Source organism: Penicillium verrucosum (assembly GCF_028828655.1).
Source record: "Penicillium verrucosum strain IBT 35672 chromosome Unknown utg000001l_segment0_segment0, whole genome shotgun sequence".
Taxonomy (NCBI): Eukaryota; Fungi; Ascomycota; class Eurotiomycetes; order Eurotiales; family Aspergillaceae; genus Penicillium; species Penicillium verrucosum.
This window is the reverse complement of record NW_026643210.1, coordinates 11,301,606-11,328,334: the sequence shown is the minus strand read 5'-3', so window position 1 is coordinate 11,328,334 and position 26,729 is coordinate 11,301,606. Positions and strand designations below refer to the sequence as shown.

Genomic DNA, 26,729 nt, shown 5'->3' with positions numbered 1-26,729 from the left:
CTTATGGTATTGCCAACGGTTTCTGATGATCGAGGGCTGCGGGGGTTTGAAGTCGGAGATCGTGGGGAATCGCTGGCAGGGCTACTGGGAAGGGCTGAAACGTCCGATGAAACCGTTAAAGACAGGTTAATTTCTAGGAATTAAAAATATAGAATCTTGGAAGAAAAAAATAAAAAAGAAGGAATTTGAATTATAAAAGCCGAGGCTTAAAAAAATAAACAGCGCGATTATTAGAGAGGCATTTCTGTCCAGTTGACTATTTACATAACATTTGCCCGACTCAACGCCAACCCAATGCAAAGCAAAAAGAAAAACAAAGAAAAAACAAAAATAGTACATTCAAAATCGCTCCAGCACTTCCCCGACAATGTGTTCCAATAGTTGTAGCTTGTGGAATTTGGCTACACTCTCCAACACTTGTAGTTTCTTCTCGATCTCCTTTCGATCAACTGTCGCAGTCCATGTACCACTGCAAGAACAGTGCTCCATGAAATCGCTGATCTTCAGACTACTGCACTTGGAGCACTTGATATCCTGTGTCTGCCATTCAACAACAAAGCCATGGACTTGACCAATGAGGAATTCTTCAGTCGCCAAACGGTCGTACTCAGCATGACAGAAGGGGCATCGCCAGGGTTGGGTAGATTTGCTGGCTTCTGCGCTGGCATCAGGCAGCACATCTTCGTCGCGGCAGAGATCAAGATCTCGAATAAGACAGCAGGAGTTGCAGGACATTTCCGGGAGCTTCAAGCTAGCACTAGGGTTCTCGAATCGGCCCTCCTTGCTGAATTCTCGGACCTCGAAAAGGGCAAGAAGCTCGCGTCGCAGCAACCGGGATTCTAGGGTTGTTGTCTTGGACAAACTCAGAACCTGCATCAGCAATTTTGTCAATTCCAAAGATGGGTTGCGTTTGTCCTTGGGGCCGACTAGGACTCCTGGCAAAACGGGGAAGGCATAGTCGGAGGCAAGCTCGGGATGAAGCATCTCGTCGCGTTGTCTGCGGATCAATCCCGAGATTTGCTTCTTCAACGGCTTCGAGAATCGATCGGAGAGGATGGCAGTGATCTCATCGTCGTCCGCTTCGTTTGTCCGTCCAATGGGAATCTGTGTTGGCCGAGGCGTTGAAGACAAATCTCCGTCTTGGAGCTCCGGCCGTTTCAAGCCGTGCATCAGATCGATGTACTCGACAATCCAGTCATGGAAGATAGTCTGCATGGGCATTGGTAGGAACCGGCTGAGTTGCCAGTGCATCGCTGTTTCGAGATCCTGTTCATCCGCTTCGGTGACCTCTCGACAGCCCTTGCCTCCGTAGTTGTATTCATCGTACCAAACGAGATAGTCCCAGTACTCCTTGATCTCTAAATCGATAAAGTGGAATGAAGGGTTGGCGCGGATTGACTTGAGGACATACTGACTGTAGGCATAGGCGTTGCCAACCTCGGTCTTGGTTGTCTGGAGAAGGAGGCGTGTAGGGCTGGCAAAGATGACATGCGAGCCAACGCGTCTGAACTCTGCCATCAATCTCTGGAATGACTTCCGTGACAATAATCGCACGTAATTGTGCAGAGACCGGTCGTACAGACAAGACACATGGCTTTCCACCCATCGGATAAGATGCTGGACCATGATATCGGCCATGTTGTTCCCTGTACAGGCCTCAGTCCACCAGTGTTTTACCATCTCTCGGAGAACGACAACACCGGCGGAGGCAAATGCTTTCTCTGAATAGAAAACACCAGTATCTTCACCGTCCCCGGAAGGAGCCAGTAGCGTATCACTGCCGTCCATTTCATTGATGATAGAAGATGTCAGGATTGTGTTGATCGACAGATTGCGAACCTCGAGTTCAATGCATACTGTAGAGTAAGCACCTGGTACATTGACAGATGGCATGTTGACCTTGTCCAAGGCACCTAGGATGTCATCCCTTTCATAGCCCGCGTGATCAGGACGCGGGCCAGATGACCACCAGAGTACAACATTGTTTTGTTGAAGGCGTCTGGCGTACGAGATATCGATGAGGTATCGAGGATCCTCACTTTCCAGGTTACAAAGCGGAACATCACCGAACCGCGCGAGCATGGTCAAGTGCTGAATCCAAGAAGACAAGTATAGATAGCGTGTGACTAGACGTCTTGCAACGAATGCCTGCCAACCTAGTGGAGGAAGTTCCATATCCGATGCTTCGGGCTTCACGGATAATACTGGATACTCCTTCAAGATCGGAATGTCGTGACACAGTCGGTCTTTTTGTTGGGATTGAATGACAAGAACAGCAGGCTGAGCCTCATCATTTCGAATCTTTCTGATCAGATCACCAACTTCAAGATGAGCCTTCCTTCGCGTCATCACTTGGGTGGTTTTGAAATGAATTTTGTCCTGGTAGTCGAACGCATGCTGCGACTCATCGCCAGATGCGGCTTGAATCTTGCGTGTGAGAAGCTCAGTGTAGAGCTTATCGACGTTGGGAAGACCCTGCACATCTCTTGTGCGGTTGAGAACGATAATGTGCGCCTCATTCTTGGATGTCGAGAATATTGCGAAGACTTGCCTATCTCCAGAGACAATGTGGTATAGGTAGTGGTACACTAATGACGAGTCCATCAGATAGGGTTGCTCAGAAGATGTGTGAAGTAATGTTGAAAGGTCAAATCCCTTGTCCAAGCCGTCACCTAGGACGCCACGCTGCTGTTCATCGAACGTACAGTGGCTTCCTAGCTTGAGCACCGCTCGAGTACTTAGCGGGATGTTTCCCTCGTAAACACCCTCAACGCTAGGGTGCTGGAAGAGAATATCCATCTTGTCGGCTTCTTCTAGATATTTCTCTTCTGACAAAGACATCTTGAACAAGTAAACCGAGGGATGTCCATTGGGTAGGGTATGGTTGACCTTCTCGACTTCACAGTCTGGAACTTCAATGTCCGGCAAAGAGTCTCGTTTCAAGTTCAAGAAGAATTGCCGTGGAACTCTAACGCTGAGGGCATGGATCTTTTGGTCAATCAGTACAAAAGCTCGCACAACTCCCGGAACGCCCGTTTCGCAAAGCTGCAGGACCTGCCAGGTGCTGATGTACAGCATTTGAGCTTGATTGCGGAAGAAGTTACTCAAGGAATCTGAGGCAACGTTGGTTCGTTCACCAAACAGCTGACGACGACGAATACGTGCTTGTTTTTGGATCTTCCATTTTTGCTTCTGATACTTGAGGAACCCTTCGTAGTTTTCTGACATCGATGGCATAACTGCTGGCAAGCTAGCGAAGGGGTCAAGAGCTGTCTTCGAAGCATTTTCTGGATGCTTTCTCTTGTGGGAAACCTTATTGTTGTTGGGCGAGTTCGATTTTTGAGTCGAGCCCGCAATTGCTTCATCTATATCGCCAGCATGCTGAACCCGATGCTCTAGAATATTGGCATTTGTCGACGAAAGTGGCGTCTTGTCGGACTTGATGAATAGGTCAGTCATCTTCTTCTGCTTGAACCTGTCATCCTTCGTGTTGATGCGACGTTGCAACCAATCGGGGTGGGCAACTCGGGGCACTGGGTTTCGAAGCTTCTGAAGCGCAGCTGGAATGGTAATCAACTTCTGGATCACGGAACCCAAACGCTCAAGGTAATAGTCCCAATCGATCACAGTTCGGGGATCCATATCACCAGGATCTTCTTTTAGCCACTTGCGCAAGAAGAATCGCTTGATGTTCTCTTCAGCTGAAAAGATAGCCACAGGAATGGCTCTTTCGGTGACAGGCGTATTCCGTGGGCGTGATGAGATGATGTATTTGCAGTTAAGGCCTTTGTCCTTGATCATCTGTTCGCCCAAGAACTCCGCCAAGCGTTTTGCCGTCGTGATGGATGTGGACTTTTGGGAACCGTACTCTTCTAGGGTCTTTGACATGCTTCGATTTTCCGAAATAAGATCGATCAGCTCTTCGTCGGCCAATGTCGTTCCGTGCTCGTATAGAACGTCCAACCATCGGTCAGCAACACGGGCCACAGCGGCGTAGGTCTCGGCAAGATTAGAGCCCTCTAGAAAGAATTTGAAGAGCTGCGTCTGGAAGATCTTAATCAACTTCAGCTCTCCTCTTCGCTTGACTTCGAATCCCTTGAGCTCAGCTAAAGAGCCGTCGTGATTGAAGACTGCATATCGTTTCTTCAGGTTCTTGTCTTCCTCCTTCGAGGTTGGCAAAATCATTGCCCGGTACGGTCCATCCACTTCGAAGAAGATGGAATTTTCACTGTGAGTCTCGTACTTGAAAGATTTCGGATCGACAAGCGCCTGGTACTGGTGGTTGGTGTATTTTGCATGGACAAGGTGGTTGAGCATGACACAAGGGTATGAGATACCCAGTTTCTTCCCGTTCTTCAGAGTGAAGGAGAAGTTATCGGGGAATCCTCCCGGAAGCATACACCAGATACCGTCAGTATCCAATTCCAGGGGACGACCAATGCGTTCGACAAGCTCTCTCGCCATTTGAATGATGTGAGCTCCTGTCAAACAAGTGACACCGGCCATTTCCATGGAATACCACCGAGAACCCTTTCGCATCACATATCCGTAGAAACTGTTGAGAATGACCTTGTGGGCAAGCTGGAGAGAATCGTACAGAATAATCATCTTCTTAGCCTCCTCAATTTCAGCCGCTGAACCTCCCGACGACGACAAACCATCGGCTTTGTTCTTCCAGGATTTTTGCTTGCCCTTGAAGTCGTATCGTCGATCACGGAAGTCTCTGACAGTATCGACATAGAACGGGTTTTCTCGTTGGCAAATGATAGCCTCTCGCTCCATCGTCTTGCTGTCGTGAATCTTGTGGTAAATCTTCTTGCTGTAATCTTGCAGCCGTTTCTTGACCACTCCAGCTTGCTCTTCAATGCTGAGTTCGCCGAAGGACCTCATTGGCGAGTTTGAATACCGGCCTGGGAAACGTTCATTTGCTGTGGCACGTCGGATCATGTTATATTCATCACGTTTGGCAGGCAAGAATTCACCTCGCCATGCCCAAGGCATGCGTCTATCACAGGTTTTTCCAGGTCGGTTGAAGTCGCAGGCGGCGCAATTCGACTCATCAATCAGCGAGTCTGGTTGCAATCGGTTGGTGATCATGATGTTGGGATACATGGAGGCGACATCCAAATGGTAAATGAAAGGCACTTCATTCCGGACTGGATTGTTCTTAAGATCGAGCAAACGCTCCACAATTTGTGCCCTGACCTCATCATAGTTCACGACATCATCCATGGATTTCTTCTCTTCAACCTCAATACTGAACTTGAGGGCGTGATCGAGATCCTTGAGAAGCTCATCAATCGCAGTAGGATCGACGGTAAAATGAGTCGGGATATCACTTCGGAATACACCAGCTTCAATACTTTCGACGTGGCCGCCGACGTAGGTCTCTGACTCAAGAAGATGACCTTCATAGAAAGCTTCTGGGGGATTCTTGTGTTTGTTGGGCAAGACAATCTCATGCTGGTAGGCCTGAACCATGAGAAGCATCTCACACAAAGTTCCAGTTCCCTTCCGCAAAGTTTCGTCGGCATTAAGCGGAATGATCGTGCAGAGCGAGAAGATGAACGGGTGGACATATTTCATGTACAGGTAATAGGTTGCAACAGCATCGGAAACTGAGTATTCAGCCAAGGTCTGTGGCCTTTCGCTCGCATACGGTGTCATAAGCTCTGGGTCGAGTTCATCCGGATCGTAACCAAGCTTTGCAACAGTCACAGCTTTCAAACCACGACTTCCCTGAGGAAGGTAACTGTCACGGTTGACCCAGGCGAAACAATCCATATGCACACAGTTGTCGGCTTGGTAGATGTCCTCGCTGTTTTTCCGGAAGCCGATCTCCATATACATGTCAAGTCCCAGAATACTGGCTCGTGTCTCCACAAACGGCCAATCGAAGAAGTCACCGTTGTATGTCGCAATAACAGTAGGCTTCGATATTTTGATATGCTCAAAAAATCGCTCAAGGACTCCTCTTTCATTGGGTTCATTGAAAATAATGAAAGGTCCATTGTACTCTGGTTTGGGGGTGTACTCGAAGTCATGAATGTCCTCGGACACAATCTCTCTGTTAGTAATTAAGAACCCTTGTCCATCAATCATGTATGAAATCATCATAATCTGATCCATCGTGGCGTCGGGGAATTTCAGCGGTAACTTCGTACACTCGATATCAAAAGCGAGAACGACAGGATCGGCACGCTGAAGCCGGTCTTCCAGACAGGTCAGCGATATCACGCCATGGTCTGCCTCGACATTGTACCACTTTCCAATCCGAATGTCTGCAATATGTCAGCTATTAGGCCTCGCCGGGAGACACAGAAAATACCAACCTTTGTCAATGCAGACCCGGACATGGTATGGCACGTCGTATTCTCGAATATCAACAATAAAATCACTCGCTTGTAGATTGCCATTAGGTCGTTGCTCATTAATTATTTCGTCGTCAAAAAGGTCGATTCCAGCAGTCGCACTATGAGAACCATGAATTAGCTAGTGGTCAAATCGAATCATGTAATGCAGAACAAACCTGGTCATCTCAACGTATGCGTCCATCGCACTCTCATTTTTCTTGTTTTTTCTCTGCGAGAGGTAGGAGGGTCCTCCTAACCTCTAAAAGGTTGCTCACGTTGGCGAAGCTGAGCTTGATGTAGGTCTTCCGGTAGCCGAGAAGGTGATTTGGGAGGTTGAGATCTTCTTTCTCAAGTCGCTTGAATTTTTTGATCATGCCCTCAAAGGTTCGGCGACACCACTCTTCTACATCCATCTCGTAGCCCTTTTTGACTGCAATCAAGAAATATGGATCGTATTCCACAGTTGCTTTGAAACTTCCTCCGTCGTCCTGCAGGAAGTAATAATCCACGCCGGCACGACCTCCAGGAACGTCCGAGTCCTCAATTGATGTGCTATGCATGTTGACCAACCAGCCGGCCCTTGTCTCGCCAGACTCGAATCGTGGGAAGCCAAGAGTCTCATCGATGCTGTTGGCCAACCGAATGGCCTCAAATTTCTCATCTTGGGAGGTTGCCTCGGTCGATCGTAAGGAGTTGAATTGGACTGTTTTGGAGCGTCGAGGATTCGAGGATGCGGTATTAGATCGGAACTTGTTTCCATACTTGCTAGGCTTTCTTGAAGGCATTGCGACGCTTCGCCCGGCTGGGCTTGTGTTAAAGTACCTCTTTCAAAGGGCGGGACCAGTGTAGAGCATTAAATGCGCACTTGGTGGATGTCAGACGAAACAAGAAAAAGAAGAAAGAGTAGATGGGCGCAAATATAATGAGATCTGGTTCTGGGCTAATTGTGCCTCTAGGAGGGTCCAGCAATGGCCTACGATCTGCTCTAATCAAATCGATTTCGATGGTCCCGACGCGTTCGCGTACCGCCCATGCGCGTGTCCAAGATGTTAGTCAGCCTTCCGGAATAACCATCTACTTTGGAACAAAGTCTGGATTATCTATTCCTCCGATATTGATGATCTTCTTCGATAGCGGATGAAGACAGCAAGTGGGAATCTATTCTACACAACTATGGCGGAAGACTCACGAGACCCCAGCTCTCTTCCGGAGGCTGGTAGCAACACACAAACCCCCAACGACCTAGCCGATTCGCAGAAACAGAAACACAATCCGTCTCAGTCACAAACTGGAAAGCTATGGGATGCCTTCGGAAACCCCGAAGAACCCGCGAACGCGCTCGCCAAAGCGACCTATAAGCCCCGAGGCAAGAACCCTAAGGATGTGCCATACTCCGAGATTATTGGAACATTCCCGGTCTCCGAAATGTCAACTCTTCACAAAAGACCGTGTGCTCGGGAATCTTTGTTGACTGGCATTGGTGTCGGATTTGGAGTTGGTGGTCTACGAGGTGTGCTAAAAGGTATAGCTGCACTCTTTTAGTATTGGAGCACTGGAATCACGGGGCTAATATACGCATGTAGGACGGTACTATCTATGGTCTGCTGGAAACTGGGCTGTTGGCATGTTTGCGATCAGTTCATTAGCCTCATATGAATACTGCCGCTGGCGACGAAATAACGAATTGAGTGGCATGGCAGAAGCGCTCGATCTGATGAACCAATTGAAAGCCAAGAAACAACGTGAGAAGGATACGGCAGAGGAGGAGGCGGCATTGCGCGCGCGTCTTGCTGAGGAGGAAAGGAAGAGCAAGAGTTGGACCAATCCCTCCAACTACAAATTCTGGTAGTACTGTTAATTCACGAAAGGGAGTCGTGGAGTTTATGTGGTGTTTCGAAAACTGTATATTCTGATCAACGGATCAAGGTGAAGTGGTGATCGACGTCATGTCATAAGTCATCTCTGTGTATCATAGCTCTCTGCAAAGTTCATATTGTCCAATCAATCATCGTTGGATTCTCTCGTTTGTCTGAAAGAAAAAGAGAAGGGAAAAAGAACCGCCCATATGCCTGCGCCTGAAGAGAGAAACGCCGAAGTAAAGATATCCAAAATGTGGCTGCGTGTTGCGCAGTCTTGCTTGCCCCGCTAGAAATTGAATTTCACTCGCTTCTGAATCGCGCCTTCGTTCATGCCGTGCAAGTTGTCCAGCTCAACGCCATCCCTCCTTCTTTCGCGTCGTCTTTCACGAGCCTCCCGGGCTTCGCGATTCTTCCATTCTGCCACTTGCTTTTTTCGCTTCTGTGATCGCTCCCACGCAATTGAAGCGGTGGGCTTGAAGCCTATACCATTGATTCCATATCCATCATCCGTTGGGTCGGATGGATTGTGGCCTGTTATTTCCGAATCATGCCATACAAGCGGGTCTTCTTCAGACGGAGTATCCGCAAGAGGAGGGGATAGTCGTTGCTTGCGTTTGGATGGCGATGAGGGATTCACATGCTTCCGAGAAAAATTTGCGGACTTCTTCTTTGATGGGGAATTGGGCAAGGGAGTCTGATCCTGTGTTGCGGGCGGCTCGAATTGTAGCGCTTGGCGGTCACCGGGTTCGCTGCTAGTGGCCGGTAGGGCATCAGGCATATTCTTGAGCTCGTGGCTGTCAGGTTCGCATGCTTCCGGTGCCGGTAGAGCCAAAGATCCCCGTGGGTTGACAGTCAAGGTTCTAGGATCTGAAACAAGGTCGCCACGGATGGCTAACTCTCCGAATCGTCCAACAACTGCAGTGCGAGGACTGTAGCTTTCCAGCTCGCCCTCGTCCCGAAGTGAAACTTCTTCAAAACTGTCAATAGAGGCTATCGATGCGGGTGATGCCGAGGGGCTATAGTAGTCTGATTCCGAGGGCTCTCGTTTGCGCTTGGGAGAGAAAGATGAAGGTAAGCCTGTCGGCATCATACTGAAAACGGACGTAGTGGGGACGTCACCGAGCAACCCGATGGATCTCATTTGTAAATAAATAGGGTATCCACCACCAAGTTGTTCTCACGAAACGAAGGTCTTCATTCTACAGAGCCCATGGAGGTCAGGGTTAAGAGGGGTTTTGGTCTTGGACGTTCGGCATTGAATCAGACTGTGGGGTACAATGATCGCCACTAAAAATGGCCGCGCATATAATTCAAGGGATTATTTTTAGTCTCTTTTGTCTTTCACTTTTGCAAGGAATAAAGATAAGTTTTTTTTTTTAGTTAAATCTGGCTTTACTCCATACATGCACATTAGCGTACTAGTATTCATCCAATGAACAACTTAAAACACTTAATTGAAAAATATCAGAGCAGCGATAGTCAGAGCTGCTGAGGCAAAAGGCCTGGTAATAATTTACAAATACCTGCAAGCCGTACCAATCGAGTGATGAAGACAAAAGCAAAACCTAACGCCATGACGAAGACTCCCAAGTCCAAACATTTTGCACATCTAGGCCTTTTGCTTCTTCTTGGAGGGCTCGGCATCCGTGTCGTGCTTGCGCTTCTTCTTCTTGTCAGACTCGCCTTCACCACCCACGGACTTTCTCTTCTCCTTCTTCTCCTTCTTCTCCTTCTTTTCTTTCTTCTCTTTCTTCTCCTTCTTCTCCTCCTTAGCCTTGGCGACTTCAACATCCTCCATCTCCGCATCACTCTGGTCAGCATCGACATCAAGGTCAGCGAGAACAGCATCCATGGCGGTTTTCTGTAAGTTATTAGCACTTGTGTCCATTCAGTATGGTGATTAGAGCTCAACATACCATGGCGACCTCGTTCTTGGTAGGGGCGGCGCCGGAGGAGTAGAATTCCAAGCGCTCCTCAACCTGGCCCTTCAGGGCCTCACCGAACTTGGTGTTAGGCTCCTCGGAGAAGTTGTCAATACGGGAAGCAATGGAACACTTGTTGGCGAGGAAACGAGAGATTCTGCCCTTGTTCTTGGGGCCAGCACGGCCGATGAAGGAAGAGTGGTACAGCAGACCATACTTGGGGGTGTTTCCCTTGGTCTTCAAGGCACGGAAAAGGGCCTTCTCAGCACCGAGAATCTGAACGGTAGAGGCGGGGTACTTGGAGAGGTTGGTCAAGCTACCAGCGTGGGAGATCAGACGGGCGCCGACGACTTCACCGATCAGAGCGGCAAGGTTAGGGGCGACGACGCTCATCTTGGCGACAAGGTAAGCGTAGAGAGACTTGCGGTACTTGGCGAGCTTGACAACGCGCTCGGCGAAAGCGACAACGTTCTCCATGTCAGACTCGGAGATCTCTTGACCCATACTGGTCTTAGCAGCATCAATGATGCTCTGGGCAACAGCCTCGTCATCCTCGACAAGTGCAGCAATGTCGTGCAGACGGTCGTTGGTCAGGGCTTGCTTGTCCTTAATGAAAAGGGCGAGCTCGGCGTAGCGCTGGTTGTCGGAGACAATCTTGACGAGCTCGGGGAAGTGCCACGAGTACCACTCGCGAACTCTCATGGAGAAGGTGTTGATGGCCTTGTCGAGCTGATCCAGAATGGCGATAGCCTGGATAATGTGGTTGTCGTCACGCTGGACGGAGAACTTTACCTTAGCACGGGAGTAAGCGTGACCGAGACCGAGCTGGGCAGTGTCCATATCACCATCGCGCAGCTGCTTGAGGAGCTTGCCGGCGTGGAGACGGATACCACGGAGAAGATCCTGGACGACCTCGCTGGTATCACCAGTCTCACAGTCCACGAATGAGAAAGCGGACTTAATGCTTCCTGCCAGAGCCTTGTCGGCAAGACCCAGGATGATCTTCTTTTTCTTGTTCGGCTTGGGGAGGTTCAATTCAAGGAAAGAAACTAGAGTCTCGGATGCGACACCTTCGGAAATGTCATTGATTTCTCCAAGAGCCTGCTTGTTGTTCCTACACATTGTTAGTGAACGATGAAAAATGAAAAGGTTTTCATTTAGACAGATAAAGCGTACTCGAAAGGCAGGAAGCTGGAAAGCTCGACCATCTTGCCAAACTTAGCAAGGTCATTGACACCCTCCTGGACTTCCTTCAAGGCATTGCCGACAGAGTCACCTTGGTGGGCGACCTTGAAAAGCGAGTAACCCATAGGGCCCTCGAAAAGTAGGAAATCGGCCATCGTGTTAGGGCCAATACAAGGTCAATCACAAGATAATGATAAAAACTTGCAACACCGGCCAGAAAACCTCGCAAAGTTCAATTTGATGGGTTGCTGGTGAGGTTGGCGACGGCTGGAAATGGACAATTTTTTTTTCTCGCCGCTAGTGCGAATCCTAAGGCACCGAACCGGAGGTATGACGGTACGTATCGGAGCAGATGTTTACCCGTCCCGCTGATATAACCACGTGACGACGTGGATGCTCGAATGTGGGCTTTTTGGCCGCGGACCTAACGTTGAACAAGCGCTCTATCATCCCTTAATTTAATATTTTTGAGTTATTGGACGTGATACCCTGTCATTCATTACCTGGGAGATGTCTGCAACTCAACTACTTAACCCCAAGGCGGAGTCGAGGGTATGGAAAATATTCCCAGATGGCCCCTCAATGATGTGCCCGCACACTAACATTTCACGCAGCGGAGAGGAGAGGCCTTGAAGGTGAACATCGGTGCCGGTGAAGGTCTTCAAGATGTTCTCAAGTCCAACTTGGGTCCTTCGGGAACTTTGAAGATGTAAGTTTTCTACGAACACACTTCACATACAAAGGCAATGGAGCTGACAAAACTTAGGCTGGTTGATGGTGCAGGCGCAGTATGCAATCCCCGATTCCTCTCGGACAGCACGAAACATCCCTTTTCTGATACAGGCTTGCTATGATAGATCAAATTGACCAAAGATGGAAACGTTTTGTTGCGGGAGATGGTTCGTTCTGCCCTCAAAATCCACAGCATTTGGAGCTTCTAAGCTAACATTTAACAGCAAATTCAAAACCCCACGGCTGTAAGACGAAATTGCCTCAAGAGTCTCGCACACATTGCTGATGAAAATTAAAAGGTTATGATCGCTCGCGCTGCGACCGCACAAGATGATATTACCGGTGATGGAACAACATCTGTTGTTTTGCTGGTGGGAGAGCTTTTGAAGCAGGCGGAGCGTCACATCTCGGAGGGTTTGCACCCCCGTGTCATCACTGATGGCTACGAGATTGCCAAGACCGAGGCCTTGAAAGTATGTAATGGTGATTGAAAGTCGAATCTCGAGATCTAACATATTGCCCACAGTTCCTTGAAAACTTCAAGCTCGAGCGTCCTATTGACCGAGAGCTGTTGCTTTCTGTCGCCCGTACCTCCCTCTCCACCAAGCTTAACGGTGCTCTCGCCGAGAAGCTTACCCCCGACATCGTCGATGCCGTGCTCGCCATCCACAGAGCCCCTGAGAAGCCCGATTTGCACATGGTCGAGATTATGACGATGCAGCACCGGTCATCATCGGATACTCAGCTCATTCGTGGTCTCGCCTTGGACCACGGTGCCAGACACCCCGACATGCCCAAGCGGGTGGAGAACGCTTTCATTCTGACATTGAACGTCAGTCTGGAGTACGAGAAGTCCGAAATTAACTCTGGATTCTACTACTCCAACGCCGAGCAGAGAGATAAGCTGGTTGAGAGTGAGCGCAAGTTTGTGGACGCGAAGCTGCAGAAGATTGTGGAACTCAAGAAAGAGGTTTGTGGAAACGACCCCAACAAGGGATTCGTTGTCATCAACCAGAAGGGTATCGATCCCCTCAGCTTGGATGTTCTTGTTAAGAATGGCATTTTCGCTCTTCGCAGAGCCAAGCGCAGAAACATGGAGCGTCTTCAGCTAGTCTGTGGTGGAACTGCTCAGAACAGTGTTGAGGATTTGTCTCCGGATGTTCTTGGGTGGGCTGGTCTGGTCTACGAGCACCAGCTTGGCGAGGAGAAGTTCACTTTCGTTGAAGAGGTCAAGGATCCTAAGTCTGTGACTATCCTCATTAAGGGTCCTAATGGACACACCATCACTCAGGTTAAGGATGCCGTTCGTGATGGTTTGCGCTCTGTCTACAACACCATTGTCGATGGGTGTGTCATTCCTGGAGCTGGTGCATTCCAAGTTGCATGTGCCGTACACCTGCAGTCCCAGGCCTTCACCAAGACCGTTAAGGGTAAGGCCAAATGGGGTGTTGGTGCGTTCGCTGATGCCCTTCTGATCATCCCCAAGACTCTTGCTGCCAACTCAGGTCACGATATCCAGGATTCGCTGGCTGCTCTTCATGATGAAGCCACTGATGGCAACACTGTCGGTTTGGATCTGGCCACTGGCGAACCGATGGACCCAATCCAAGAGGGTGTCTTCGATTCTTTCCGTGTTCTGCGCAACTGCATCGCTTCCAGCACGGGCATCGCCGCTAACCTCCTACTGTGCGATGAGCTACTGAAGGCTCGGCAGATGAGCAAAGCCGGTGCTGGTGGCCCCGGTGGTCAGGAAGAGTAATGCACTTTCTCATTTACGATGTCAGGCGGTTCATGTAAAGTTTAAAGGGGTTAAAGACTTGATCCCCTCACAAGGTTAGGGGCCAAGAGCCAATCTATTCAAAAATGCACAAACTTCACGTTGCTTCTCATTGTCGTCGTTAAAAGGGAAATAAAGTAATCAGCGTATCGTACATAAACTTGGAAGCTGTCTCATTGAGAGGATCAGTCTTCTTCTGAGGCAACGCTTTGGCCATCCCCATCGGACACAATATCGGGGGGCCAAAGTCCCTCAAAGCCTTCTTCCCTGACTGGGTCGTCCAGGGAGAGATGATGTGCTTGAGCCCACTCCCACACATCAGATTTGCAAATGGTGACCATCTGCTCTGATTGTGTAGTAATTTCCTCTGCAGCTGTACGGGTAGATTTACGTTTTCTCGGGGTGGCCTGGGGTTCAAAAAGTCCCATGCTCTTCAGTGCAGTAATCACATCCTCAGTCAGCATACCAGTTCCCAGGCCGAGTTCTTCAACGGTAATGGTCTCACGCAAGGGTCTCTTGCGGGAGCCTTTCGGGGTGAACTGGGCTTCTGTTGGTCGATTTCAAGGGAGCTACCGTTAGGTTTGCCGCGGAGCAAGAATCGGGCAATCCGTTCGGCCCAAAAACGGACATAGCTTTTGTGGCCCAGCTCACTCAGTGGCTTCTCTGGACCACCGATGCACCCACCATTCGAGTCCCACCCGCTGAGCTTGTAGCTGACTCCCATCAACAACTTCCCAAGCTGTTTGTGTTGGTAAGGCGGGAATATCAGAATGCAGGCAAGGTTGTTCGCGTCCCATGAGAGTTTCTCTTTTGAAAAGAAGCCGAGCACGTAGTAACTGTCGGATTGGTCCGGGTCGGTGAAAGTAAGGATGTAGTACAGGAAGGTCGCGACATCGAAAAAGACTGTCTTGTGGTCGAGGAAAAGTTTCGCGAAAAGGGACAGATTCTGTCCGAAAAGTTTGTGGTTTTGTCCATCAACCTCCCACACTGCATACCCGCCATGGTCGTAGACTTTCGTGCCTGGTGGGGTTATGCGATGCTCGCAGGCCCGTTTGTGTTCCTCAAATATATCCACGTCACACGAGTATCGAAAGCACCAGCGGCAGACGTAGAGTCGATCGGCATCCTTGGCGACGAGGTCTTCAGGGTAGATGGATTGGTTCCATGGCTTGAACAAGAGATCGCCTAATACGACGTTGTTCACGTTGCGATTGGCTGAGGTCTGCAATGGTGCAGACTTCGGGGTCGCCATTGATTTCTATGCGTATTCGAGCGGCGCGACGCGATATCGAAGTTGTTGGAATGCTAGGTTTCTGGGGCGTTCATGCGATGTACCGTCTCTAATGGACCAGCCATTGGTATTATCGTAGAAATGAGAGATGTAGATAGATGAAAAGAGTGAATACGGTCGCACAGGCATTGAGGGACGTTATGAGGACATGATTCTCAATTACTATTATTCAATGTCCATTGAATCCATTCAAATGTCCGCTATTCAGAGTCGACGCCTTGGATTCGAGGCGAAAAGCTAGTGACACGTGATTGGAGCGGGGATCCACCAGAGAGAGCTTCATGATGTTCTCATCTCTCTCTCTCTCTCTTTATCCTGTTGCCTGAAACATATCTCATGTACTTTTTTTGGAAATTCTTTGGATTTCCTGTTTCTTGAATTTCTTGCTCCATTCCTTACATCTGGAAAATTCGAACTTGAAAAAATTGGAAGTGTTTGCCACAGGCAGCAGCATATGAAACTCGTGATCTTTTTTCCCGTTTAGACACACCCCCCGTCTCCAAACTAGCCCCAAAGGCATCATAATTCCAAACCATTTCATTTCTTTATCAACTCTATCAACTCTATCAGCTCTATCAACTCTAGTTCTCGTTCTTTGGTTTTCGATTCTGTAACACCGTCCCACCTATTTGTGTTCCTGATCCGCAGGCTCACGGGGCATCTTCTCCACGATGTTGAAGCCCTTCCAGATCAGAAACCTTCGGGTATCCACTCAGAATCAACCCGAGCAGGTTGCGGATTCTCGTACCCATGCAGGAGTGGTCCAGATTTCTGCTACAGATTACGATGATTTAGCCTCAACCCATCCCCGCGCAAGATTGACTTACATGGATGACGATGATGATGACGACGAAACAATCACCGTAAGTTCACCACAACCTGTCGGCTCTCTATCATCAAATCAAAATCTCACCCTTTTCCCTAGGTTGGATCCGCTCTCGAGCTCTCTCAGCGCCTTGAGGAGCCCCTGGACATTAATACACAGCTTGAATCCATCGAACTTTCTCCCGGTGACATCAGTCCGATGCATATATTTGATATTCGCCGATCGAACTCTGTGACCGAGTTGTGGAAGCGATTTGAAGACAACGTTCCGAAACAAGACTTGGATGATAAGAAGAACGGCACGCAAGCTACTTCCAAGGCTATTGTCCTCGGAGAGCAACATGAAGTCCCAGCTCCTCATATTACTACTACCTCGCCATCGGTCTCTGCAAATCAGCCTCGGCCTCTTATGGAAGCATTTGAGGCTGAGCTAGCAGAGATGCTCAGTGCTGCTGAGTCCCCGGAGACTCGAGGGCCTCAACCTAATTCGCCACCGACTACTGAGCCATCAGCCAACACGAACTCAGAGCGATCCCCTCATCCCGTTGAGATTCTAGCGGCACAGGTTCTAGAACATCTTACCAACGGAGCTACTATGGTACAATCTGAATGGAGATCAAAAATTCCTGAGCTACAGCGACAGTTACAGAATGCTCAGAGACAATTTGAGACTGCACAGAAATCTCTGCCTGTGAACGTGGAAGCGTCATTGCGGACACTACTCGCCACGGTTGAGGCTCACCTAAGAACCGCTTTTAACAATCTCCCAGACGGCGGAAGGCAAATGGCAGAGGATGCATTCCAAGCAGGAAGGCCTGTCGCTGAGAATGCCGCTGATGGTTTTCGTATGATGGCCTCCGAACTCAACGAGGTCGGAAGAACATTATTTGCCGCATTTGAAAGCGAGTTCGGACGCGCTGCGTCAACAGCCCCTACGTCGACCTCGACTTCCGAGATGCCAAACCCCGGAGTATCCGGGCCATCCTTTAACACTGCTGCAGACAATGGATCTACGGCTATGGGCACTATGTATTCCCAGACCTGGAACTCCAATCCTTCAAGCACAGCCACAAATGAGAAATCAACAGCAGGCCCAGGCCAATCGACCTCATCTAATACCACACAAACAGTAGTACCTCCATTCCAAAATCATCATGGTCAATCTACATCCGCTCAACCAAATCATTGGGCACCCCCCTCGTGGCCTGCTCCATTGTGGAATCCATTCCAAACCTATACTGCACCCCAGCCTCCCTGTCCTCCTCTGCCGAATTTCACTTACTGGCCGCAAGGACCACCTGCGCCTGCGCCCCGGTCACCTCCCCCTGCGTTCAATACCCCGTTGAATGCTACACATACATCACAAGTCAAGTCTGGGGGATCGAAAATCGGACCAGCAACTAAATCCTTGTTTATTGGGAATGTTGGTTTCAAGGTTACCGACAAGATGATACAGGATGTGTTTGCTGCCAAGGGATTCCTTGTCAATGTGGATCTTCCGCTAGATACCGAATCAGGAAGACATGCAGGCTTTGGTTACGTTCATTTTCCCTCAGATTACCCGGCTTTAGCTGCAATGGAAGCCCTGCAAGGTGCCGTAATTGACGGTCACTCGATAAACCTTGAGCCTATGGACCATCCCCCTATTGAAAGTGTGCAGATTTCGCCCAATACCAGTACAACGACACACGACACCCAGACAGACCACCGCCAGGTTGAGACGAGCAATGCCGTTTGGTCCCCGCTTGGTGTCAAGCAACAAAAGAGTCCATCCAAGCCTGGCAAGACGGACAGTCGGAGAAAGTCTGTTAGCTTCATGGATCTCACGCAGAGTGTTGATCCTGGTCACGCTCGGACAGGGTCGTCCGCACTACTTGACTCTCCAGGCGAGGACCCTGCATTCAGCGCACGGTTTCCCTCACTTTTACCCGAGACGAGCGCACAGCATAACGATCCACCGAGTGGCCGGGGTGTTTCCTCAGATTTGCATACGGAGTCACATTTCCCACCTGTGTCTCAATGGGAAGCCCAACTTCTTGCAAACCGGCAGGAACGCAGTGGAACAGCACCTATAACTAGTGATTTGCATAGCCAATCACCAAATAACACAAAGCACCGTGAAGGATCTTCCACTCACGGTTTACCCTTGTATCCTACACCGAAGGCGTTTAGTCAGCCTCGGCCAGCTTCTCATCTCGATGCAGCCGCCAATCTATCATCGGCCGTTGATGCCGGACAACCTTCCGACCATAGCAAAGAATTTCGGGATCAAATTGGCCATTCTTCCGATTCCAACAAGACTGTGCGCCCAGTGATGGATCTCAATGGCCCCCAAAGGGCGCCCAAATTGAGGCGTCGAGCCACTGAGCGCAAAACTCATAAACCAAACCATTGGCATGCTGCGGAGACTGACCGTCACAATCCCCTCAAGCATTCCGCAAGTATGCGTAGTCTTGGGGATAGATCGCATGATCCTGTGGAAACAGACACATGGGCGCGTCTGTCTAGGCGAGAACGAAATGGCGCCTCTTCTCACGAGCAGATCCCCGGAAGCTTCCCGGTGGAACATGCGACGATGGCTGAAATCTCTGATACACATGATACCAGTGCTATTGAGGCTGAGGATGCGGCAATCGAACGATGTGCCTCCGCTCTTGTCGACATAGGCTACGGGGACGAACGGGCGGGCGGACGGTCGAGGATGGCTGTGTATGCGGCTATGGCAAATGGTGACCTCATGGATGCGATTGATATGATTGAAGAGGAAAGATCGATCTATGAACGACGGCCTTCGCAGTAAGGCATTGAACATCTGTTTCTTTTTATGTTTCGGGGTTATCGAGTGACCCAGTCATTCCTTTAGCTGCAGTTTAGCTTAATTGGGACTCTTGTGGCGTCATTTACTCTCGGTAGTGTTGAAATTCCACTCTTTGTTTTAATGACTTGCTAAGCGAATTATTCATGGATGTTTCGAGTCCTCAAACTATGTATCCCACGCAGCGTTAATATAACTACCCACCTTTTAATCGGCCTTCCTTGTATTATGTTGTTTGATATCCTTGTCAAATGCGACAAAGTGTATACCTACATTGATAGGACTGACTCGGTAACATATATAAACTGTTGTATAACATCCTGATAATATGCTAGTAGTGAGATTGTAGTCAAGAGACATATTTGCTTGGATATATATGCCTTTCTGAAATAAGAAGTTACTACCAACATAACATCTAGTCATGTAGTGCTATAACTAACATAGTCAATGGTTCCCAACAAAATAGATACTATTACCTATATTTGTTTTCTTTAGAAAATCCCAAAATCTCAAAGACCAATATGTGGCCGGGTTAACATAGTGAATGCTAACCGGACCGACATCAACGCCGATAAGTTTTCTGGCACCTCCGAACTCCCCGATCATCCAACCCACACCTTCAGCAATGCAGATATGGCGGCGAACCTTCGCCACGTCTGTGGGCAGACTCACCCATAGCTCAATTAATTCCCGTTCTGTCGTGCGATGCGCGCAGATCCTCCAAGCCAGCAAGAACGGTGGAGTCAGTAGCTTCGAGGACCAAGAAATCAAAGTCAATGGGGTTATTCGGTCTGTACGGAAACAGAAACGCTTTGCGTTCGCGGAAATATCTGATGGCTCGACCGTGGAGCCACTGCAGGCAATTCTTAAACCTGCGCAAGCAGCAGAGTACGTTAGACCGCGCGCGAGCTGTGATTCTCGACCTGTTTGTCAACAAAGACTAACTTGAGCGTCTCTTCTCTAGTCTGTCAACCGGAACTGCGATCGAAATATCAGGCATATGGAAAGCTTGCCCACCGGGCAAAGAGCAAACTCATGAGCTCCAAACAAGCGATGTCAAGGTTGTGGGCGCATCGGACCCAGAGGTGAGCCCAACAGCTTTCCCCCAGCTGTCGTCAGACCTCACGCTAACCATAATATCTATGGTTGCAGACGTTTCCGATCCAGAAGAAGTACCACAGCCCCGACTTCCTGCGCCAGATTCCACACCTTCGCATTCGAACACCCTTCAATTCTCTCCTTTCGCGCTTCCGATCCGAGTGCATGTTCCAACTTGGCAATGTCTTCCACTCTCATCCGGACGGAGCTTTTACACAAGTTCAACCTCCCCTAATAACGTCATCGGATTGTGAAGGCGCAGGCGAGACGTTCACGTTGGCACCACGCGGTGCTGCTATACCCAGCACCGAGAGCGAGCATTTCTTCCGAGCGCCGAAATACCTCACGGTATCGTCGCAACTTCACCTTGAAGCTTATGCGGCGGAGCTGGGCAACGTCTGGACATTGACACCCGTCTTCCGGGCGGAGAAGAGCGATACGCCGCGCCACCTCAGCGAGTTCTACATGCTCGAAGCCGAGGTCAATTTCATGTCCGATCTTGACTCGCTTACTGGCTTAGTGGAACATTTACTACGCGATCTGACGCGTCGTCTATATAATACTCCTGTGGGCCAAGAGATCTTGTCGGCAAAGAGGTCTGGCGAACCGGGCCAGGATACTAGCGCTGAGGAGACGGGATCTCTAAGGCAAAGATGGACCGATATAATGGATGGGCCAAAATGGCATCGCATTACATACACGCAAGCAGTGGAGATGCTCCAGCGTGCTGTCACCGAAGACGGGGCATCATTTGAGCACCCCCCAACATGGAATGGAGGTCTACAACTTGAGCATGAAAAGTATATCGTCGAGGTGCTCCATCAAGGGCGTCCTGTCTTTGTGACGGACTACCCGAAATCCGTCAAGCCGTTCTACATGGCCCCTTCGCAGGTCGCCGACGACAGCATCACGCCCGGGGAGACAGTAGCATGTTTCGACCTGCTCCTCCCCGAAGTCAGCGAAGTCGCCGGGGGTTCCCTACGCGAGCATCGCCTGCCCGAACTCATCCAGAACATGCGTGAGCACGGTCTGATCAAGCCCCGACAGATTCCCGAGTCTGGTGATCCAGCTCCAGGCGAGTCGCTATACCCTCATCTCAACCCCGACGAGGACCTGAGCCACCTCCAATGGTACGCTGACCTCAGGCGCTGGGGCTCTGCTCCTCATGGAGGCTTTGGGCTCGGATTCGATCGATTCCTGGGATATTTGACTGGTGTCTCCAGCGTTCGGGATATCGTATCCTTCCCGCGATACTTTGGTCGAGCTGATTGCTGAGACTTATCAGAGGTATCATTCTGGCTAGTGTATGATAGGTCTGTAATATAATATGCATGAAAACTATATAGATAAAAGAGAAATTTGCAAACCCAACCTAAAGCGACATGAGAGCTGATCCACCGTGTAACCTAGAACTGAGCCTGGTTTTGCTCCATTGACAATACAGATACCAAGTACGAAGTACTAAATGGGTTGTACTATATCCCCAAACGGCGCCAGGAGTAAAGTCGCCGATTGATTCCCGAATAGAGTCAAAACAGGGGGAACGTATCCGCAGACATCCGCATAACGGAGCCTCCGTCGCTCATATATCCCAATCTGACTAGCCAGAATACAACTTTCTTACCATCTGAACCATATGAAGCAATAAAACAAAGAAAACAAAGAAAAGACAGCGCTCGCAGATAGTAACCGGTAGTGTCCGGCTCAGCTTACCTTGTATATTACTCTCCTTTTAATCCTCTCACAATTATTAGGCCCCCAAAGTACGGAGTAACATGAAGTTAACTAGTTAGTTAGTTATAACTACTAACTAGTTAACTACATACCTGCAACATAACTAGGTGTCCCGTGTACTCCGTACTCCATAGTTAACTAACTAGTTCCCCATGTGATTAATAAAACAAGGGAGAAGCAGTGACTAAATTTCATTTTCATACTCCGTAAACCGTCGGATAATAATTAGAAGCTATGCGGTGCGTCTCCGTAGAGATTATTGACCATGGGATTTACCCACCTTTGTATGCCGATTTTGCCTATCCTTTGCTAGAGATTCTAATTTTAAGTTGTGACCTCACAAAGCTCAAATGATCGGATAATCGGCCGAAAAAGAAGATGACTAGGGTTATGGGGATTTATTCTTTTTTACATTATGGAATCTGGCCCCTGTCCCACGGCTCAGCCAAGTGATCATCCTAGACAACCAGCCGAAGAAGCTAGAAAGTGAAACACCAAGAATCCGAAGGAATGCCAGAGTCCAATGTCCTTATACCAAGCATGAGAACAGTACATCATTATGTGATATGGAGACATGATGACAGCAGTCTGGCCACAGCGGCGGATCCACGTATGCTTACTCCATATTTTGACAGAGATTCGTGAACAGGGCTGAACATCGAAGGAACCAGGAGTAAGACAATTCGACGAACTAGAGTACAAAATAAACAAGGTTAACAAGCGCTAAGTACCGCACGGACGAAAGGAATGGGTGCTTGAGTTTAATTTAGCAGAAGGAATAAAATTAAGGCACAGATCTTGTTGCATTAGTAAAGCGCCAGACGTAGACGATCGTTTCATGATAGGAATAACTTCACGGAGTGAGACTGAACGTTTTTATACATGCATACATGGCTGGGGTAGTATGTTGGCATATGTTATATACCTACGGAGTATGTTGTAGTAATTTCTTTTTATATACGAAGCACATGTACTCTTGTACGGGCACATTTTATCCCTGATTTATGCACCGGAGGATCCGGACCCCAAGCAAAGCCAAGCACTCTAGTCTGGAAATGAGGCGTCCCACAGACCGAATGTAAAAAGATGGGGCGTCGGGGGCGCACTAGCCCTTGGCGGCAGAACATCGGTCGATGATTGCTGGAAAAGTAGATACATATCAGTACCCTAATTAGGAAACAGGACAGCGAAACGGATATCTACGGCAACGGACTTCAAGGACAGGCCTCGGCATCCGGCGAAGTCCAACGGAGAGAACGTGGTCCCCCGAGTGGATTTGGTGCATTTTGGCTCATGAGTTACTTTGTCTCGGGTCTCTCGCTTATTTGTGCCGAGCATTCCAATTGTCAGTTTAGATTTATAGATTTTGTATTGCCACTTGTCCTGATGGATGATTATTCTGCCGAGAGTTGCCATGATTATATTGTTGTAGTTAATAATAATAATAAAAAAAGGCAAAAAGAAAAGAAAGATCAACATTGGATTAGAATTGTATTGGGAAAGTAAGAACAGCCTCACAGCCTCATAGAATAATAATGGCAGCGCACAGCCTTGAATTAATATATTTGAGTTTGACAAAACGAGCATTACTTTTACGCCAATAAGGGGACCAGGATCAGCAGGCCAAGGGGCCCCAACCTTACCAGGGTTAAGCATAAGCAAAAAGAAGTTTGGGCAGTGCGCGCCTTGTACGAGTCATGCAGTAGGGTATCCCTGCCTGACGTATCACATTGCAGATATCCTACATACAGAGAGTACAGACTGAATATGTGATTTGTGGTCGTAATATAATTACGCAGTTAAAATCCAATTATTTTAGTATGCACGGGCAGGGTAATTGATCCGTAATTGATAATCCCAGGATGATTACTACCTAGTATGGCACCTGGGCAGTATGTCAAAATTACACTCAAGTCTTAAGACTTAAAATATTAATTCAAGATCAACCTTCGTATTCGGCTTCAAAAACTCCCGAGTAAATATACATAATGCATTATTTCACCACATGGTTTATGCCTAATGTAAGATGGGGAGGTCAAAGCAAGTTTGAACCTTGGAAATGCCTAGGTAAAGTAAAGTAAAGTTAAGTAAAATAAAGGTACGGAATAAACGTTAACCATAAATCGGCAGCCACAGTTTCCATGGTTCACAAGAGGAAAACTGGATTTTTAGGCTTTCAATGACATTGCCCCCCTCTCCAGACCAACCACGGGTCTAGCCAACTCAAGGTTGGCATCCTCTTGGCATTTACAAATCTTGGGGCCAAGAGCCCAAGATTTATCCAGGTAGTTTCTTACCATTTTGGGGTAGGCACCAGCATTTGTCGGTGCACTGTCTTTTCTTGGACTATGGAGTAGTTATGATATGTTGAATATGTTAGTAAAAATAAAAAGTCAATATTACATACAAACATTGGACCAGAATGAAATGAAACCCTTTGACCCATGCAATGAAACATAACCATAGTACTATAAAATGAAACAAAATGAAATAAGTGTAAAAAACAACAAGTAAAAAAAAAAAAAAAGGTAAAAAGTAATTCCAATCCTTCAACCAGTCCAGCACATTCCCTACTCATCTGGACAATGGATACCTTAATTATGCTAGTGGAGATAAGCTCGTGTGACGTTTCACAAAATTAATTCTTGGCAATCTTTAATTCCAGGGTTGCAACGAATGCATGACAATACTCCGTACAAGAAAACAATCAATCGCACAGCATTTTCCATTCTGTGATGGCTTTTTTAATGTCGGTTGCCTAATATTATCCCATTGTCTTGTGTCTGACTGGAGGAATAAAAAAGAAAACTCTAAAATACCCTGGCTGACTTGGGGCTCTCGGTTATAACGTTCCAAGGTTAGGCTGCCCGTCTCGGCTCATCAATCGGAGATTATTCATGAAAGCAAATGCTGTGTAGCGGAGTTAACAGCTCAGCTATGTCGTATCTCCAACCATCCGAATGTAATCCGAGCCCATTAATAATAGATTAGCAGCTAACTAGTTAACTAACGAATACAGCTGTAGAAGGTCCACACGAAACTACGGTCGGCGAAACAGTCGGTTTATCCCGCAAGGGCACTCACTCTATGTTGTATCAGCAGGTGAGATATACATAGTTAGCGAGATGTGGAGCTGGATCCACTCAGAAAAAAGGAGTCTTCGGATAATCGGATAGCCTTTGGGGGCGTACGCAATCCACGAGATTTGTTTTCTTTGTTGTACGGAGTAGGTAGGTCTCTTTGATTAGAAATATTCGTATTCGCACATTGGTGTTACTATGCTTTTAGGTGTGGATAAGTTAGGGGGCCGATGTATATCCGATAAACTGGAGATGATTTTTCGCCTGGGGGAAATGAGAGACACCAGACTATCCTAATGTAGCAAGACTTACGGAGTACGGGATCACGGCTCTTAAGGGTGGATTCAGGCGATCTTTAGAATTAAAAAAATCCGGTCGGGGCCTGAGCTTCTACACGAACGTTAAAGCAAATTTATACATTGTACGTTGTTGTAGTTAACTAGTTAACTAGTTAGCTAGTTATGCTTCAGGTAAGGGAACACATGTGACTCGTGCTGTTGGTTATGCTTGTTTTATCGTGTTGATTGGAAGATAACCAAGGCAGAGTCAATATTAAGGCGAAAATGTAACGATTCCAGTTTCCTTTTGCGACATCGTAATAATCAGCTGCACCAGTCTGATTGGAACTTGGGCCTTGTCATTAACCTCGATTATTGCCTAGAGCCTATCATTAACCGTTGAACCATTTTGGCTGTGGCAGCACAAGCACACAGCATAATTGTATGGAGTACTAGTCCGCTAATCTTTATAGCTAGCTTGTATGTTAAATCATACACACTACACTATATGTTTCATACCTTGGTCACCCAAGCCTTGTTTCTTATTCCATTGAACCTACAACAAGGAAGCGGTGCGACCTTGCACACACACTCCATAGACCTGGTAGATGGAAGACTGGGTCAAGACGGTGATGTTTTAGTCACACAGGACGGCGCCATGTGAGACATGTACATATAATGCAGACAACACAATGTATGGATGAAGTACGATGACACCATGACCAACTCGTGCTATGCTCTTTCGTTGGAGTAGAAACACATGGACCCCAAGCCTTGTAAACTCCAAAATCTGAATCAGGGCTGAAGCCAAGGAGAAAATCAGCTGCCAAGCTTAACCAGCTCCCCCGAACCCTAATAGAGTAATCCTTGTACAACGGGGACTCGTTGGCGATAGGCTTTCAGTGGCTTGCATTTATTTGACCCGTGCGTGACATATTGAATCAAAATAGGGCTATGGTACGGAGTACAAGTTCAAATGTTCATGGATGATCAGAATATAAACGTGGCGGCAGTTTCCGAACATTTCTGGTATCTTTCACATCTTATGCGATGTACAGGGTTTTAATATTGGATCTAGAATGAGGCCCTACCCACCTGCAAGGCTAATTAAGTCCAAGGCTAGCTGCATGGTGAACATGAACGGCACGGAGCGCAGACTCGGACTAGCTAACCTTATTGCTGAGTCAAAGGTGTCAGCAGATATGCTTCAGTCGAATCATGATTTAGCCGACCGCTTGGTAGTTTACGAATCATATTAGTTTTAAGCCATTATTTATTGTTATCTTGATCGAACACGAGCGATGTCAGTCAGGTGCGAAGCAGCTCTGTACCCTTTCTATGAATACATAGCCTGTACGGAGTAGTTAAAATTGTATAGCCAGTCGTCACCCATCGAGTATGTTGTCTTTGCCCGTAAGGATCCTGTTACGTGTCTTCCTTCGCCGTGCATTATTTTACGCGCGCAAACAATGCACGTACATACATGGGATCAACAGGCTTTGAAACCTAGAGATTTCTTGTCTGATCCACAATAATCCGTACGGAGTAAACTGCACCTATTTTACTTTTAATAATTTCTTTTCTTCGCATTACTGCTTTGATCTGGACTAGGATCTTGTCAAGCTTTGTGGTCAGCGCAGTTAAAATCAAAACACACTGCGTCACTGGACCTAATACGAATACGAGTCACGAGGATATAGCCACAGTGACTTCCTTTTATGGATTCTATCATTTTTAGCCTATGAGGATATTGAATATCGGATATAAATTAAAATACTTG

General features: G+C 48.0%; 8 protein-coding genes across 8 annotated transcripts; 4 read left to right on the top strand and 4 right to left on the bottom strand.

Moving 5' to 3' along the window:
* Nucleotides 1-339: 339 nt before the first annotated feature.
* On the bottom strand, nt 340-7,138 carry N7516_004145 (DNA polymerase epsilon catalytic subunit POL2; the record flags this gene model as incomplete). The annotated part of the gene is made up of 4 exons (XM_057216865.1): nt 340-6,281; nt 6,333-6,472; nt 6,530-6,582; nt 6,629-7,138. The coding sequence occupies 4 exons, from the start codon at nt 7,136-7,138 to the stop codon at nt 340-342; spliced, it is 6,645 nt and encodes a 2,214-aa protein (XP_057078748.1).
* A 388-nt stretch (nt 7,139-7,526) lies between these two features.
* On the top strand, nt 7,527-8,202 carry N7516_004144 (uncharacterized protein; the record flags this gene model as incomplete). Its single annotated transcript, XM_057216864.1, has 2 exons — nt 7,527-7,875; nt 7,937-8,202. 2 exons carry the CDS (start codon nt 7,527-7,529, stop codon nt 8,200-8,202), a joined length of 615 nt encoding a protein of 204 aa, XP_057078747.1.
* A 296-nt stretch (nt 8,203-8,498) lies between these two features.
* Nucleotides 8,499-9,353, bottom strand: N7516_004143 (uncharacterized protein; the record flags this gene model as incomplete). Its single annotated transcript, XM_057216863.1, has 1 exon — nt 8,499-9,353. One exon carries the CDS (start codon nt 9,351-9,353, stop codon nt 8,499-8,501), a length of 855 nt encoding a protein of 284 aa, XP_057078746.1.
* A 468-nt stretch (nt 9,354-9,821) lies between these two features.
* Nucleotides 9,822-11,474, bottom strand: sik1 (snoRNP complex protein NOP56; the record flags this gene model as incomplete). The annotated part of the gene is made up of 3 exons (XM_057216862.1): nt 9,822-10,073; nt 10,129-11,248; nt 11,311-11,474. The coding sequence occupies 3 exons, from the start codon at nt 11,472-11,474 to the stop codon at nt 9,822-9,824; spliced, it is 1,536 nt and encodes a 511-aa protein (XP_057078745.1).
* Nucleotides 11,475-11,829: 355 nt separating this feature from the next.
* Nucleotides 11,830-13,810, top strand: N7516_004141 (chaperonin-containing T-complex subunit CCT6; the record flags this gene model as incomplete). Its single annotated transcript, XM_057216861.1, has 7 exons — nt 11,830-11,871; nt 11,934-12,028; nt 12,086-12,107; nt 12,177-12,218; nt 12,276-12,296; nt 12,351-12,524; nt 12,578-13,810. The coding sequence occupies 7 exons, from the start codon at nt 11,830-11,832 to the stop codon at nt 13,808-13,810; spliced, it is 1,629 nt and encodes a 542-aa protein (XP_057078744.1).
* A 203-nt stretch (nt 13,811-14,013) lies between these two features.
* N7516_004140 (putative histone acetyltransferase (MysT1)) lies at nt 14,014-15,080 on the bottom strand (the record flags this gene model as incomplete). Its single annotated transcript, XM_057216860.1, has 2 exons — nt 14,014-14,354; nt 14,402-15,080. The coding sequence occupies 2 exons, from the start codon at nt 15,078-15,080 to the stop codon at nt 14,014-14,016; spliced, it is 1,020 nt and encodes a 339-aa protein (XP_057078743.1).
* A 710-nt stretch (nt 15,081-15,790) lies between these two features.
* N7516_004139 (RNA recognition motif domain-containing protein) lies at nt 15,791-18,744 on the top strand (the record flags this gene model as incomplete). The annotated part of the gene is made up of 2 exons (XM_057216859.1): nt 15,791-15,982; nt 16,045-18,744. 2 exons carry the CDS (start codon nt 15,791-15,793, stop codon nt 18,742-18,744), a joined length of 2,892 nt encoding a protein of 963 aa, XP_057078742.1.
* A 640-nt stretch (nt 18,745-19,384) lies between these two features.
* Nucleotides 19,385-21,132, top strand: N7516_004138 (asparagine--tRNA ligase SLM5; the record flags this gene model as incomplete). Its single annotated transcript, XM_057216858.1, has 3 exons — nt 19,385-19,647; nt 19,724-19,844; nt 19,912-21,132. 3 exons carry the CDS (start codon nt 19,385-19,387, stop codon nt 21,130-21,132), a joined length of 1,605 nt encoding a protein of 534 aa, XP_057078741.1.
* Between the last annotated feature and the right edge of the window lie 5,597 nt (nt 21,133-26,729).